We start from the raw sequence: 16,908 nt of genomic DNA, 5'->3' as shown, positions 1-16,908 counted from the left end.
TGGTTGGGTGCCAGATGTCCTCCCGACTGTCGGTATACCGACATCGGAATCCTGACTGTTAGTTGCCCCACAGTCAGGATCCTGACTCACAGGGGCTATTCTCTCTCGTGGGGGTCCACCATCCCCATAGAGGGAGAATAGAACCTGTTGCAAGCACAGCGAGCCACCGAGTCCGCAAGGGGCTTCGTCCCCCCTTTCGGAATACCAGCAGTCGGGATTCCGATGTCGGTATACTGACCATCAGAATCCAGACTGTCGGGGCGAAATTTCGGAATTACTGGAAAATGTTACCCCTTTTGTGATCAAATATCCCTGGAATAAGGTAACCAACAAGGAAGCACAATGTCTTGATCAGGGGAACAAATATTTCGGTACTTGTTTCCTATCTGGGCGCCCAGGTTTTCTACGTACGGCACCGTAATGAAATCGGATCGCATCGCATCGGATTCGGTACTCGATGATGTACGATGGCATACGACGCTATCCGATCCGATCCGATTTCATTTTAAATCGGCAGATAAAAAATCGGGTCGGTCGCATCGCATGCGTGCTAAAAAATCGTATGCGATGCTCCCGACGCGATGCCCCCGATTTCCTATAGGGAACAATGTTAAATGCCTCAATTTACCCAATTCAACAGGGAACAATGTGAAATGGTCCATAAACCCCCCAAAACACCCCTGAACATAAAAATGTCCTCCCAAAAGTACTATAAGCCACCCCGCGATCAACGTGAACCCGAAGCGTGGCGACCACAGCGAGCCCGCGAGGGGCGGCGGTACGCGTCCTCCGACCTTTTCATGCCCTACTATCCACTAGGGCGTGGAGTGAGAATAGAATAGTGTGGCGAGCGCAGCGAGCCACCGAGCCCGAAGCGTGGCGAGCGGACGCGGATACCTGTGAAGGCCGCGAAGGGACGCGTTTACCTGTGAAGGTATCCGCGTCCCCTCGCGGGGCACGCTGCGCTCGCCACGCTTCGGGCTCGGTGGCTCGCTGCGCTCGCCACACTATTCTATTCTCACTCCACGCCCTAGTGGATAGTAGGGCATGAAAAGGTCGGAGGACACGTACCGCCGCCCCTCGCGGGCTCGCTGCGATCGCCACGCTTCGGGTTCACGTTGATTGCGGGGTGGCGTCAACTACTTTTGGGGGGACATTCCACTGCTCTGTGGGTTTTTTGGGGGTTTCTGGCCCATTTACCATTGTTCCCTATGCTGATTTGGGTAAATTGATCCATTTAACATTGTTTCCTATGGGAAATCGGGTCATCGCAGGTAAATCGGATCGCATCGCATCGTTCAATATCGTGTATGTGCATTTGTGGTATCCGATGCGATGCGATCCGATTTTTATACGGAGAATAGCATGGCGCGCAATTAACGTAGCGGGCGCCCAGATAGGAAACAAGTACCAATATTTCAAGCAACAAACCTTATAAAACCCTGCGGGGTTAGTTGGCTTGTGCTGCATTCATTGGCAATGAGTTTAATGCAGATTTTACAGGACAATGATGAATGTATGACAGTTATTAGGACACATTTTGATGCATGATATTTAGGCCAAATCTGATTCCCGCTGTAACCCCTGACAGGGAACAAACACACCTGTAATAGAATGGAAAGCAACTGACATCGAAAAACATCTACACAATGTTCATCACATAATTCTCTACAATACGTCTATTACATTAGTGGGGCTGAGAGAGTCGGAGACACATGAGTACATGTGATGGGCACACATGGCACCCGGAGCAGCCAGGTAAGTTTCCCACACCAGGGAGTGAATGATGTTCTATTATGTATGTGCAGAAGGGAGGCGTGGAGCACAGAGGGAGGGGCAGCAATACGACGCTGGCAGCAAGGGGCGTTGGAGGGAGGAGGAGGGGAAGGAGGAACAGGGAGACGGAGAAGGAGGGAGGAAAAAAGATAAAGATTCACATTTGGGGGAAAAATGTGTCTGTCGCACGATCTATACCCTGCAGGGTCAGAGGACAGCGCTCCGGGCGGCTCCATCCCCCCCAAACATCCCCTTGTCCGGGATCGCTGCTAGATTCAATGCCGAAGGAGAGTCCCGACTTCTGCTCCTGAAGGGGGGAACTTGTAGCCTAAGCAAGACGGGAAGAAGACACTGCCAGCCGCCCAGTGACTCCTGCCGGGGAAAGGGGCGGCCAGAGGGTGGGGAGCCGGCCTGATTCTCTCTCCCCCGGAGCCCTCTGCTCTCCACCCCGGCCCATAACACAGGAGCGGAGTTAAAAGTTTTCCAAAGTTTTGGAGTCGCGGCGTGTGCGGCCCTGGGCGCAGGACCCGGGGGCTGCCCGATCCCGCAGCTCGGCTAAAGCAGCCTGCTCTCGGACACCAGGAGGAGACCCTCTGCGGGGATAGGCGGCAGGAGGATGATGAGCTCCGGGGGAGCCGGCGGTGTGGGCTCAGGAGGCGGCGGGGAGGTGGTGTGCTCGGGCTGGCTCCGCAAATCACCCCCGGAGAAAAAGTTAAAGCGTTTCGTAAGTATTCTGCATTCTTTGGCTGGAGTAGGAGAAAGCAGGGAGTGGGCCTCGTCGTGCCTGGGATCTCTACGGCAGGGATGGGACGACATTACTATATGGGTGCCCGCAGCTGGGCACAGGGTGGGGGGTCCTGACTACATGGGTGCCCGCAGATGGGCACAGGGAGGGGGGCGATGACAGGGATGCCAGCAACTGGTCATAGTGTGGAGTGACCTGACTACAGGGGTGCCGGCAGCTGGGCACAGGGTGGGGTGACCTGACTACAGGGGTGCCCGCAGCTGGGCACAGGGAGGAGGGGCTAACTACAGGGGTGCCCGTAGCTGGGCATAGTGTTGGGTGACCTGACTACAGGGGTGCCCGCAACTGGGCACAGGGTGGGGTGACCTGACTACAGGGGTGCCTGCAGCTGGGCACAGGGAGGAGGGGCTGACTACAGGGGTGCCCGCAGCTGGGCACAGGGTGGGGTGACCTGACTACAGGGCTGGGCACAGGGTCGGGGTGACCTGACTACGTGGGTGACTGAACTACATGGGTGCCTACAGCCAGACACCGAGAGGGAGCTAATTGGCATGTGCAATGTGTTTACATGCGCTTCTGTTGTTATTACTGATATTGGATATGTGTGTACTGGAGATAGCAGTGTCACATCTGGATACAGTGTTTGATTAATAACTATAAAATGATCTGCTGGGAGTTCTCTCCTCAGGTATTTCCTGGGCAGCCTGCTGTAGTTCTGCACAGAGAATAGTGCATGGCCTATGCTTTTATTAATGTTAAAATATTTTCTGCAAGTCACTTAAGCTCTGTACTAGGAAAGTGCTGACTGTAAAACAAGTGTTTCATATCTGTCTCCAGCGCTCTTTGTTTCATAACATTAGTTACATAGATTATCCGTCTGTAGCACATACTGGACACAGCAGAAATAGTTTTTAAACTGAAACAACACAAATATTTGAATAGTGAAACCCAATGTAGTATATCATTTGGTTTTTACGTGGTTGTATTCATTTTGCACTTGATATGAATTCTTGTATATATTACTTTATGACTCCAAACAGAGAGCTAAAAACTGCACTGCATTCCATTCTTCATTCCTATTGGGACACATGCCACCTATGGAGGGGGTTGGGTGATATCTGTGCCAGTTGTCCTTACTAATGGGAGGGATCAGGGCTTATGTTTGTAGTGTGCACTGGTTGTTATTCAGAGCAGAGAGTTTAATTTCAAAACAGTCTGCTCCTGTGTATAATGTGGTGTGTGTGGGAACCCTGGCTGGCAGATTTCTGCTCAGGAGGCTTCCCGTCACAGTGTGCTGAGAGAGCAGATTCCTGCAGACAGTGGAAAGGCTGCAAGTTTATCATTGATAACAATAATGTGAAACATCATTCTATTTGTAACGTAACCTACTACTGTACATTTACCTGTCCTTTTGATCTCCACATACTCATTCTTGTTCACACCTCTAAGCTGCTTAAAACGTACAGATGAGTAGTTTCTCATGGCCTCTTTCCCACTTCTGCGTTCCATAAGTAACACTACTTTTTATACTTTAGAAGCACAATGTCTTATATCACTGCATTAATATGAGCCACAAGTACAATAGTTTCTGTTGGTGAAATGTGTAGAAGGCTCAGGGTAAACATGCATCTGATGTGCCTTCTTTATTACATTTATGTTTCCAGTATGTATTTGTAAACTAGCATTAATTTACCGACCAATCCAGCTGTACAGACCTACAATAAATAATATGTAGACCACTTTTGTCAGAAAATGTTGAAGTATTTTAATTGACACTGTTTAACGAACAGTAGAGGCCTTTTCTGCTTGTAGTATAAAGCAATTTGGAATTTTGTAACTTGGAAGTTTAGTGAACTTTGCTTCTGCCAAGCTTATCTTTTGTGTTGCCGTCTTTAGCTAATCTTCACATCCACTTTCTCCAGATTTGGCTGGCGTTTATTGCTTTGTGTTCCACATTGTAAGCTAAAAGTAACAAATGGGGGTCTATGTACTAACTAAAGGTGCCCACACATATGAAAGTTCTATGATCTTAAGATTTATCTTGAACCCCTGAACAAAAGAGTACATTTTGACAGAGAATGCCCGAATACCCGAGCATTCGAACACGGCCAAGTGTGTCTGAACTCCGTAATACCCAACTGCGTAAATGTGTCCGAGTACTACTGAGCATGCAAATGTACCCGAACACCTGAGTGCGTGAACTCACCTGAGCACACATGGACACCAAAACCCCTGAGCTCCCGAGCACGTCCCCAAACGCAGCAACTTCCAAATACCTAAGTGCCTGAATAACCAAGCATCCCAGTGCATACAAACACATGAGCATCTCAACGCCTGAGTGCGCCTGAGGCCTACTCCCAATACCCAACCGTGCAAATGCACCCAAGTGACCAAATATCCTAGTTGCCTAACGCCCCAACTCCCGAATACCCGAGTCCCACAGATCTTTAGCTGCACCTTGTTATCTTCTCTGCAGCAGGTAAGATCAAAAGATCCAGGTAAAAATCCTCTGGAGTGCGCATCAGATAGCGATCATTCGTGATTGCTAAGGATTTGTGGTAAAAATTGGCCGTAGTGTGTGGACACCATTAGCCTTGACGAGCGAGAAAGTCGACGGAGATTAAGTACCAACCAAAAAGCATTGTCAATTGCTGAGATTTCTCTGTCCATTTTCTCTCCAAGGTTTAGTTTTACAATCTCAAAATGCAAATAAACTGTGAGAAATAGAGGTATACTAGGATTTCGAATACCAATCATATGGAAGTCTTTACATATACACTGAGTGAATATTTCTCTTTATGTTGGTCTTTTCACATCTTTTATCTTTAATAACCATTAAGGGGGGGGATGTATTCATAAACATTGCCGCCGCAATGCCAGCACACATGTACTAACATATGCTGCTGGCATCGCGGTGCAGTGACGGAGGCCCCCAGCAATACCTGTAAAGTGGTTTGCGGGGGTCTCTGTCACCTCCTGGGCGCTACGGTGTCCCCGGCATCTCCTCCTCCCCCATGCAGCCGGAAGGACAGCCCCGGCTGTGACATCCTGCTGGGGAAGGAGTAGTAGCATGGAGGACAGGTGAGGGGAGTGCGGGCGGCGATAGAAGCCCATAGCACTTCATGTCCTTCCATCCACTACATAACAAATCAGTGTACCGAGCACAGCGCGGCACCGTTCCCGAAGCATGGCAAGCCCAAAGGCTTCTATAGAGTATCACCACCCAAAGGTGACGATACCCTGCTGGCCGAAGACGGTGCGGCCTGGTTCTAGTAAATTTGAAAATGCGGTAAAACGGGGGTTGTACCGTATTTTCATCATAGTACATCCCGCCCTATTAGTTAAGCTTTAATGATCTCTCTAGTAAGAGTGCCCAAAACAAGGAGTTCCGATTTTTTATAATTTTTTTTTTTTTTGATGGATGGATTCTTATTTGGTGATCCTCCATGTGTTACCCTGATACCCTACTGCTTGGTGCAACTCTGCAAAACCATTTGTTTATTAAATACATTTTATACTCTGGGATTGGTTCCTGCAGGACTCTCCTCTAACTGTGGGTATGGGTTATATTAGGTCGATGTACCTTGGGTCAACAATGGGAAGGTTGACAGTCAAAAGGTCGACCTGTTTTTTTTCCTCAGAGTGTAGTAATGGGTAAAAAACAGTGAGTTTTCCACGACCCCTCGCATGGCATGTTGTGCTTGCCATGCTTTGGGAACGGTGCCTCGCTGTGCTTGGTACACTGATTTGTTATGTAGTGGATGGAAGGACATGAAGTGCTGCCTGTCGGCACATATCGGCTCAAAAAACCTGTGTAAAGCTCATGTCGACTTTTTGACTGTCAACCTAATGTTTGTGTCGACGTCAGCCATGTCTACCTTCCATGGTCAACCCTATGCATGTTGGCCTAATGACCGTGTCCCCTAGATGCTTGGCGTTGTCTTCAGTTCATACTGTGATTATTCTACTTTCTTACCTGTTAAAATACTATTTTATTTATAATTTCTTATGTATCGCTGCATATTCTGTTGTGCTTTACAATTGGAATCAACAGTGATAAGACAAACTGGGTGATTACAGACCGACATAGAGGTTGGAGGGCCCTGCTCGCAAGCTTACTATCTTTTTTTTTTTTTTTTTTCAAGTAAATCTGGCATTGGGAGATAATTGTCAGTTACTTATATGGGTGTTAGTGTAGTCCAGTGGTCAGGGAACTCGGTCGTCATTACCCCACACAGTGCATGTTTTGCTGGTAACCCAGCAGGTGCACAGGTGTACTAATTACTTAGACACATTTTATAAGGTCCGCAGGTGAAGTTAATTATTTCACTTGTGATTCTGTGAGGAGACCTGCAAAACCTGCACTGCGTGGGGTAATGAGGACCGAGTTCCCTGACCACTGGTGTAGTCTATCTTGGTTCTGTGCGTCGGTCCTAGTTCTTAACGTGCGTTTTGCCTGTTCCTTGTTCTAATGCTGTGTACACACGGTGCGATTGGCCTTGCTATTCGATCCATATTCGATTTGGGATCGAAACACATGGCAAGACAATCACATTCGATTTTGACTATATAGCACAGCCCTGTACTGTATAGTCTTGGCTGTACTGTCTATTTGGATATTTGATTTCAGCTAAATGGGAGCATGCATTGGCATCGAATACTGGTTATTGAAAATCAACATTACAACAAATACACTTGTAGTTTCTTTGATTGCATTTAAGCTGGTACTGTATTCTTAAAAAAAAAAATTGTGGCACGAACACCTGTTAAAATTTGGCATTATGATACCACTCCATCAGTTGAAACCCTATGGGCTAATAAACCCTGAAACCCTGTGGGGGGAGGGGGTTGGGGAGTGTCAATTGGTGAGAATTACTGGAGCAGCCCCAAGGCTATGGCCTCTACACAACCTCCACTTAACACCGTAGTGTTGCAGGATACTTGGGTGAAAATACAACAAGAGAAATCCATGTTTTCTGTCCTACAGGAAACTATATATAGAATAGGTGCTGTCCCTAAAAATCTATGAAACATTAGATTTATATATCTAATTTGTACAAAAAAAAAAAAATGTAGACCGAGTAGAACAGAGTACTCATATTTTTTTCTACATACTCATTGAAACAGCATTATTTATGTTTTCTATTCAATTGCATTTGGTATTTTTTTTTTTTTTTTGTAAGCGGTCTTTGTAGGGGTAAAAAGCTTTTTACCATTTTAAGAAAACATTCTTCAGCATTCACATTTTGGTTAAGGCAGTCTGCTTGAACCTACTTTTTTGTTTCTGTAAGGTTTTATAACGGTCTGTAAAGTGCCTCAGAAGAGATTAAAACGAGAAAGTAGCCTCAAGTAGCTTGAACCCAACAACATTTGTAAACCACTAAAACCATTTTGTTAGGATGTTCTTTGTTAATGGACTCACAGACCACACATTTTCTGTCTTTAACTTGGTTATTAGTTTGAAAAAAAAAAAAAAACCTATTCTGGTATGTAGCACTTTACTGCATAAACATTAAAAGAGCTATTTATGAAAGTGTGGAGAGAGATACATTTGTGAGCGATAACGTTTTAACTAATCAGCTTCTAAAAACTACCAGGTTTCAACTGCTTACCAATGCCTGAATTTGCTTAGTATGTACCAGTGACCTGAATAAAACCATATACATTAGGGGGGTTGTTCCTCTTATACATTGTTATGCATATGTCTCAATTAAGTGACATCATCACCAAACTGGGGGTGTTGGGGCTCAAAGCAAAAACAACCCCCAAAAAACAAGGAGAAAATACACTTATTTTGAATGCAAAGAAAATATTTTCTGCTTTTGCATGTTGCGCAAAGATGCTGGACTGCTTTTATCTTTTCACTGCAATTTAGATTTGAGTATGGACGTGCCCTCTTGTGTTACATCTATCCACCCCCCCCTCCCTCCAGCAGTGCCGAATGGTGTAGTGAAGGTGCTTTGCTCCCAATACAAAATCATTCACAATGTATGGTAGGCCCCTTGCTATGACTAGTGGGTCTGATTCTAAATTGCGAGTGAACCAAAATAAGAGCCTAATTTATTCCCAAAGACAAATTCCTTCTCAAATGGACAAAACCATGTGCACTGCAGGGGGGGGGGGGGCGGCACATGTAATGTGCAGAGAGGGGGAGATTTAGATTTGGGTGAGTTATTTTGGTTCTGTGCAGGGAAAATACATACTGCTTTATTTTTGCACTGCAATATAGATCTCACCTTCACGCTGGAAGCACCACTGCCGCACACCTACATACTGGTGGTATGCCCGGAAATTTGGCGGGATAGCCTGATGCGGCAGAGCAGCATATTTCCGGGCATATCATTGAAGTGGTTATATGTAAGAGGGCCCTGTCCAAATTCAAATTTAAATTGCAGTGTGACAAGTACTTGTGAGCTACAGGCAAAAACAGAAAGTATATACTCATTATGTAAACATAATAAATGTATTTACACCCCTTGCATTGCAACATGGTTTGTCCAGGTGCATAGTTACTTGCTCATTCTTGTTTTATTCCCAACTTAGAACTGGGCCCAGTTTCACTGGGAATTTTTTCTTCATGATTAACTCAGTGAGTATCATGGAAAATATGTTCCAATATGGTATCATCCAATAGAATTTACTTTGTCATAGCAACAGTTTTCCTGTAGACATCACCTAGCAGTTGTTGGTGGCAGCACTCTAAACACCACTGGAAAATGCAGCTGCATTGATACTGATATTGATGCATGCCGGCACGATCTAGTTAAGGTGCCCATACATGTTATTGTATACAATATCTCATTGCATCTCGGTTTTGCGATGAGATCTAGTACAAAAAGTATGTGTTGCACATACTGTTTGTACTAGATCTCATCGCAAAATGAGATGCGATATTGTATACAATAATTGTAACATGTATGGGCACCTTTAAAACCCCATTTACACCAGAGCCGCGACCAGGATTATTGCCGCTCCAGTCCGGGCCAGGGCTTGGTGTAAAAGAGGGGGGAAAAAAATAACCTGGGTCCTGTTACCCGGTGTCCGACCCCGCAAATGTTCAGGGTCGGACACAGGGCTTCCCCGGAGTCAGGGGCCATGTAAATGGGTAACCCGGGTCATCCGACCCAGGGACCCATTTCCTCCAGTCAGGGAGCCCCAACCTCCGGACCGCAGTGCCCTGAGGTCAGTCCGGAGGTTGGACAGGGGCTACGTACAGCCTCCGCTGCTGTCTGCTGTACTATGCAGACAGCAGTGAAGGCTGGGAGGAGGTGAATGGATGCCTGTGTGCGGCATCCATTCACCTCATGGACGGAGGCTGGGGGCAGCCCAGCAGCTTACCTGGGTGCTGAGCTTGCCCCCAGCGTGTCGGACGGCGTTGTGGGTCTCAGGGCCCGAATTCACCGGCGGTATAAGATAGCTTACCGCAAAAGGCTTGTCACACATCGCAAGATGCGTATCAGTGATTTAGACACCGGGAAGTTCAAAGGAAATAGTTTATCCTAAATTGCTTAGCACAAAAGTCAACATGTGTATGCCCCCTTTGAAAGGATTGGTTCAATAATTCTAAACCGAATGTGTTGCTGTAGATCGATTTTTGTTCTCTGCATGTCAAAACTCAAAATTATCAGAAAGACTGGCTCAATATAGACATTTGTGTGAGATAAAGGTTTAAGGAGAATGCCTCTCCAGTTGCACTATATATTTTTTCCTTTTTTGGAATACAACTAGAGTAGCCTATTTTTGTTTTAGGCAGGCGACTGGTAATATCTGCGATAAATGCCTTGTTGTGGCTAATTGGATAGTCCCTGGTAAATCATTTAGCTACGATAATTTATTGCCCTAATTTATTTTGCCAGTGCTGTCCTTTGCTTATTAGTGGAAGCCCTATTCAGAAAGCATAGGTCTTCCACTGCATGCACAGAGGGACTAAGGGCAGTATTCAATGTCAAATATTCTCCGTGCATGGCGAGAGATTTTTTCTCTCGCCATGCACTCTCCGTGTTCCGGAGCCTCCTGCTCCCCCTATTCAACGTGTTAAAGACTCGCCGCCACTCGCGGCGATTCTTAACCCCTGCAGCGGACGAGCGTCCGCGGCAGGGAGCTGTCAGGGAGCCGGGGGACGTAGCAGCCAAGAGAGATTAAAGTCTCTCTTGGCTGCTGCAGGGGATATGGGGTGGGGAGCAGGGCTCCCCTGGACCCAGGCAGCACAGGCTGCCCCCCCTATAGCCAGCGGGGGACCCAGTATTCACTGTACCCGAACGTGCATCGGGTGCAGTGAATATATGAATATCTAATGAGCGGCTCGAGCGCTCCGGCCCCCTGCTGGCTGCACTGTGTAAAAAAAAAAAAAAAAATGTAAAAAAATATTTTTTTTAAAATTAAATATATATTCATGTGCTATAGGCACATGAATAAAAATAACATGGCCCTTCACAGAAAAAAACCCTGATTTTTTTTTACACCAAAATTAAAAAAAAACACCCTTTTAGTTTAAAAGTTCACATTCCTGCTCTCCATCAAAAGATGGAGAATTTCTACACGGAGAGAGACGGCGAGAATCACTTAAAAAGACGGAGAATATTTCACATTGAATAGGGTGGCTCGCCTTTGGAGAAAAAAAACCTCTCTCCACCGCGTGAAAAGCACAAACTCTCCAGAAATCACAGCGAATTTTTCTCATTGAATACTGCCCTAAGTCCAGGGATGGCGCTGCATCGCAAAGGACATCACTTATTGCAAGAGCTGTCCTTTGCATTAATAATTGCATATGTTGGTGCATATATATGATTATTATGGATGTGGTAGCCGGCGAATGTTAGAGCATTCTGCCGTGCTGATATATGGCCCGCATAAGATAATGCTGTTAACTTTTTTTGGCATTAGTTATTTGGATGTGTAATACTACCTAAGTCAAAAAGTCAACTTTATTTGCAAAAGGTGTATTTTACTCTTCTACTCCATAGTTCTGCTGAATCCTCCTTTTTTTTTTTTTTTTGATGAAGCAAAAACGTGGCGGTCTCTAGTATTAAGCTAACACAGTCCGGTTCTCAGATCAGCTGGATGCCCTAGAATAGTTCTCCCCTCCCACAGGATCCAGAACATACATTAAGGGGGGTATTCAATGTCAGAGGCACGGCTGTCGAGCTAGCGCGACAGCCGTGCCCCTGTCCCGTTCCCGGTGAGCTCGTCTGGAGCTCGGCAGTCGGGATTCAATGTCCCGGCCGCCGAGCGGCGAGAAGGGGGCGTGGCCACGAGTTGCGGCCGGGAAGTGACGAGCTGCAGCCGGCAGCTCGTCACTTCCCGGCTGTTCTCGGCAGAACGAGCCCGACAGCTAGAGATGTCGGGCTCGTTCTGCCAGGAAACCCTGTTCAATGCTGTCGGGGAAGACAGCATTGAATAGGGCCCGTCGAGCATCTCCCCCACGGGAGATGCTCGACGGCGATTGAATATCCCCCTAAAGGATAAGCTTCACCCCAGCTCTTTCCTTATCGGCTGCTATAAAACTGATGGTGTCTTATCCCAAAGTCTGAGAGCTCTGTATTTCCTACTTAACACTTTGCGTGCCAAGTGACTTTGACAAAATTGGTGTGAATTGCCAAGCACACATTTTTTATTTATCATATTGACCTGTAATGTTTACCTTTTTTTTTTTATAGGAAATATAATCTTTTTTTTTTTTTTTTACGCTTTTTTTATTTTTTTAAAATGATATTACATAACAAATAGGCATTTTTAGCTGATATTTTGCACATCTGTCACAGATGTTGGCACTCACAGAGTTAAAATTGATTTGCCCAGGTGTCCTTTTTGGCTTTGACTGTAAAGATGTGATAAATCCCTCAAGCTCAGTACACACGTGGGTGATGGGGGCTATAATCGCTGGGAATATGGTCGCAGGCGACCATATTGCCAGTGATTGGATAAATCGCCGGGTGCTCGCTCCCGTTTTCTGCCCCATTGTAATCGCTGGTCGCAGGAGCTTGCTCCTGCGACCAGCTAATTACCTTTGCGGCTCCCCCAGCAGAGGTTCCTTTTCGTCAGCGACCATCTCTGGTCACTGATGCAAAGGAGACACTGGGCAATATATTGCTCAGCAATATTTTGCTAGCAATATATTGCTGAGCAATATATCTCCCCCGTGTACGGGGCTTTACTTTGCCACAAATATAGATAGATGATACTGTAGTAATTATTTTCAAGACAGACCAGTTTTTTTATGTATTTTCTATTATGCAGATGTGTGAGTTCTATATGGTTTGTTAATGTGATATTGATAAAATTAACTTTACTTGCAGAGCCGGGATAGATTTTGTACTTTTAAATTACTGTAAAAACACTTATTTTCGCGAGGCTTTAATTTTCACGATTTTCACGAGCCTTCCGTAATCGCGAAAATTAAAGCCGCGCGGAATATTCTCTCTCTTCCCCCCCCCCCCCATCTCATTTAATACGGGGGGTTCTATTTACAGCAGGAACAGTCGTTTTTCGTGAAATTTTCAGCTTGCGAAATAGCCTATTTCTTCATTATCGCGAAAATTACTTCTCGCGAAATTAAGTGCTTATACAGTATATCGCGCGTTTTGGTCCTTCTGAGCAATATAGTTTACGAATGACTAACGATGCATACTTTTTTGACGGGTGAATCTACAAGGAATGAGATGAACTCCTGAGTCACTTAGGACTTAGAAGTTCTGGAATTTTTTCCCCAAAAGTATTAAGTTAAAGGTGCTGTGTATCTGAGTTATGGATTATCTGCCAAGGGATTTCTACCCTTCTACCATTCTTTGTTCCTTGGTATTTTCTTTGGGGTCTGACCACCCCTAGGTGTGAGCAGCTAGCTCAACAGACCATCCCTAAGCGCCTGTTAATATTTCTCCACCTAGATGGTTTAATATATTCTATTTCTACCCTTCTGTAGTGAAAGTTGAATTTCATTGTGAAACCTGAAAATGGGTAAAATCTCTGTGGATCTAAAAAAATTTGTTTATATACGTACATAGAATTTATTATGGCCTGCATGTAAAGTGCTATTGAATATTTTTTATTTCTATAAATGGTAGAGCTAATTTTATTTGCTAAGCAAACATTTAAATATATATTAGTTTGTATTCCATGGGGCAACTTCAAATGTCGCGCCAGCAGATAATGCCCAACAGAGCTATTCAATTGTTGTTGCCGGCACGGCACTTCATCTTGCTCCCTCTGAGGGTAGTGAGCTGAAGTGAGAGAAAATTTGAACAGTTTGATCATTGTGCCTGATCGTTTGGTTGGGTTAAGCCACTATGTGTGGCCAAACCTTAACATTAATTGGTGCAATAAAAACATTAATCGCCTCGTGGTCTCCCCTCCCCATTAGATGGGAGTTTGAGGGTTGATAAAGAATCGAATCCCAACCATGAGTAAAGGTGCCCATACACGGTACAATTATTGTTTACAATATCGCATCTGATTGCATCGCACAGGTTTTGCAATGCAATGAGATGAGATCTAGTACAAAAAGTATGCGCTGCGCATACTTTTTGTACTAGATCTCATCTCATTGCATTGCAAAACTGTGCGATGCAATGAGATGAGATGCGATATTGTATACAATAATTGTACCGTGTATGGGCACCTTAAGAACCATAACTGTGAGGTGCAAACTGGGCAGATACCGCTGGTGGTGAAAGGGGTTATAGAACATACAAATATGTTTTACCTTGTATGATAAAAATAGCGTTTACAAATGTGTTATTTTAAATGTTACTTGTTTAAAAGGTGCACTAAGCAGTCATAATAGTTATTTTGGTAGTTTTGTCTATAAATATAGTTTGTGTGTAGCCAGCAATTTTATTTTGGCATAGCTGTATTGTTAAGAAGTGGGTGTAACGAAGAATAAATACCAGTGCTTGACAGATTTAGTTCATATTTAAGAGGGTATACTAACTGATAACTTTGTCATGGTTACATTCCGATAGCATGTTTCGTCATTTTTCAAACCTTATTAAATAAATGTATTTGTAACATGTATATCTGTAAATATCACCATATAATTGAGAACTCCTAAAGAACTGCCCAGATATTCAGGTGTGCGGTGTCTAGGTCGACCACTAATAGTCAGCCGTGATTAAGGATGGTCAACATACCTTAGTACAGGCATTTCCAACCACGGTCCTCAAGGCACACCAACAGTGCAGGTTTTGTAGATATCCAGGCTTGAGCACAGGTGACTTAATTAGTACCTGAGTGATTCTGATTAAACCATCTGTGCTGAAGCCTGGATATCACTAAAACCTGCACTGTTGGTGTGCCTTGAGGACCGTGCTTGGGAATGCCTGCCTTAGGACCTTTTTGATAGAAAGTTCGACATACACTTTAGGTCTACATGGACATGGAAGACCTGAGTTTTTCACTTCTCTTTTTTGAAAAAAAAAAAAAGCAAATTTTTCATACTTTATTATCCTAGTGGGCATATAGGGTGGGATGTGTTAATATACATTGTCACGCCCCTGCCGCGATGCTAGCGCATATGTACTAACCTATGCGGCTCGCATTGCAGTGTGGTGACAGAGGCTCCCCGCGATACTTGTAGTGTGCGGGGGGGGTGTCTCCGTCACCTCCTTGGCTCTGCGGCGATCCCCGATGTCTCCTCCCCCATGCAGCCTGAAGGACATCCCTGGCTGTGGCATCCTACTGGGTGAGGAGAATCAGCGCAGAGGACAGGGAGGGGGATAGGAGACTGCAGCAAGCAGCGATAGAAGCCCTTAGACGTCTATAGGGTATCGCCACCCAAAGGTGGTGATGCCCTGCGATGATGCGGCGCCCGGGGAATAGTACATTTGTGAAACAGGGGTTTTACCGCATTTTCTTCTTAGGACATCCTGCCCAGAGTGAGAATATAATCGTCCCTTAAGCCGGGCACCATGTGCGAGGACACGGTACAATTACGCTGTGTCCATGTCGACATAGATACCAAAATAAAGTAAAACAAAAAAACATGTTGACCTTAAGCTTGTGTTGACCTTTCTATCAAAGTTGACCTAGGGTATGTCTAAAATTCTTAGGTTTTGACCTAGTGACTGTCGACCTAGACATTGTCTCTCATCTATACCATAACTAATATGGTCTTGTGTAGCCTACAGCACCTTAGTAGTGTTTTCCCCATTCTAGTGGAAGCTGTTCCATAGTTGGAAGTTGGATTGGACCAGGCCAGGTAGAATTATATGCCAAACACATGACTCATTAATGCTTACTGCTTACTTTCAGTATTCTATTTGCTCATAGCACCAGCCAAAAATGGAATGGACTTTTATGTATCAAGCTTCTGGTAAAGAACTAGCAGCTTGTTCTCCCTGCATGCACTCCTCTGTATTGATTGATTTTAAAATAGTAAAATACATATAAACTTATTTAAAAACATTTTTGGTACAGTTTATAAGAAAAACTATTCCTTTATTGCAGGTGGGCAATTTCAGGTTTAAACAAAGTGGGAAAGCTCTGATAGAAAACTAATGGAATGTTGCCTTAAGACATAATGAAAATACCCCCATTACAGATGTCCTTTCTAATGTTAAGAGCTATTTGCGGCAACGCAATCAGTCTGTGTATATTGGGACTATTCATGGACACGTACGCACCCACCCGCTTCCATAGGAATGGTGTGTATGCCGGTGATCCTAGTTGCGGCAAAGTGTGTGTGTAATTACTGCCGCAATGCGTAGACGTGCTATATGTAGGTTTAGTGTGGTCACATCTGTACTTGCTGAAAATAGTATTAAACAAGTGGTAAATGAAAACCTTGTAGTCTCCATGTTCTCAAATTCCCCATACTCTGCTGGTCATGAAATTGTTCTGGTGTGTAAGTGAGTTGCCACTTTATGGACCTTTTCTTGGGCATTCTTCTAGTATTTAGACATTTTTTTTGGCTTAACTATATCGCCAACAAAATGTCAATTTATCGGCACATGCTGCTTTTTCGTGCTTATCGTACCTAAACTCCATTGTGGAGGTTGCATGAATTGAGGCCCTGCAGGAGATGGTATGGTATTAATGCATTACAGCATTCAATGTACCCTAATACCAATAAATGTGAGCTGGAGCAACTGGTGAATCTGTACCTTAGTTTGGTATAGAAAAACTCTTGCCAATGTTAAACTTTAAAGGATTCAATGACTGTTTTATCTACTGTATATAGTGGTCATTCTAGCTCCCGCTGTCTTTGAAAACCCATGCAGTTAATCTTCCCTGCCTGGGGTGTCGCTGTCTGCTGTAGTGCTTCTAGCACAGTGTGGTCTGTATATAAGCACTGATATGCAAACCAGACCTGTGCTAGAAACACCACAGTAGACAGCGACACCCCAGGCAGGGAACAGGAACTGCATGGGTTTTCAACGATAGCGGGTGCTAGA

At 44.9% G+C, this 16,908-nt stretch overlaps 1 protein-coding gene across 2 annotated transcripts in view; it reads left to right on the top strand.

Annotated features, from left to right (window-relative positions):
* Positions 1 to 1,883: 1,883 nt before the first annotated feature.
* GAB1 (GRB2 associated binding protein 1) overlaps positions 1,884 to 16,908 on the top strand; it is a 90,585-nt gene continuing 75,560 nt past the window's right edge. Inside the window, exon 1 of one of the 2 annotated variants that reach the window (XM_083173146.1) lies at positions 1,884 to 2,500. In XM_083173146.1, coding sequence (XP_083029272.1) covers positions 2,393 to 2,500 — 108 coding nt within the window. In that variant the 5' untranslated portion in view covers positions 1,884 to 2,392. The remainder of the gene's footprint in view (positions 2,501 to 16,908) is intronic. The other variant, XM_083173154.1, reaches the window with a different exon arrangement.

The sequence above is a fragment of the Crinia signifera genome, chromosome 1 (genome assembly GCF_055691185.1).
Source record: "Crinia signifera chromosome 1, ASM5569118v1, whole genome shotgun sequence".
In the NCBI taxonomy this organism is placed as follows: domain Eukaryota; kingdom Metazoa; phylum Chordata; class Amphibia; order Anura; family Myobatrachidae; genus Crinia; species Crinia signifera.
The sequence above is the reverse complement of the archived record's forward strand: the minus strand, read 5'-3'. Positions and strand labels throughout refer to the sequence as shown.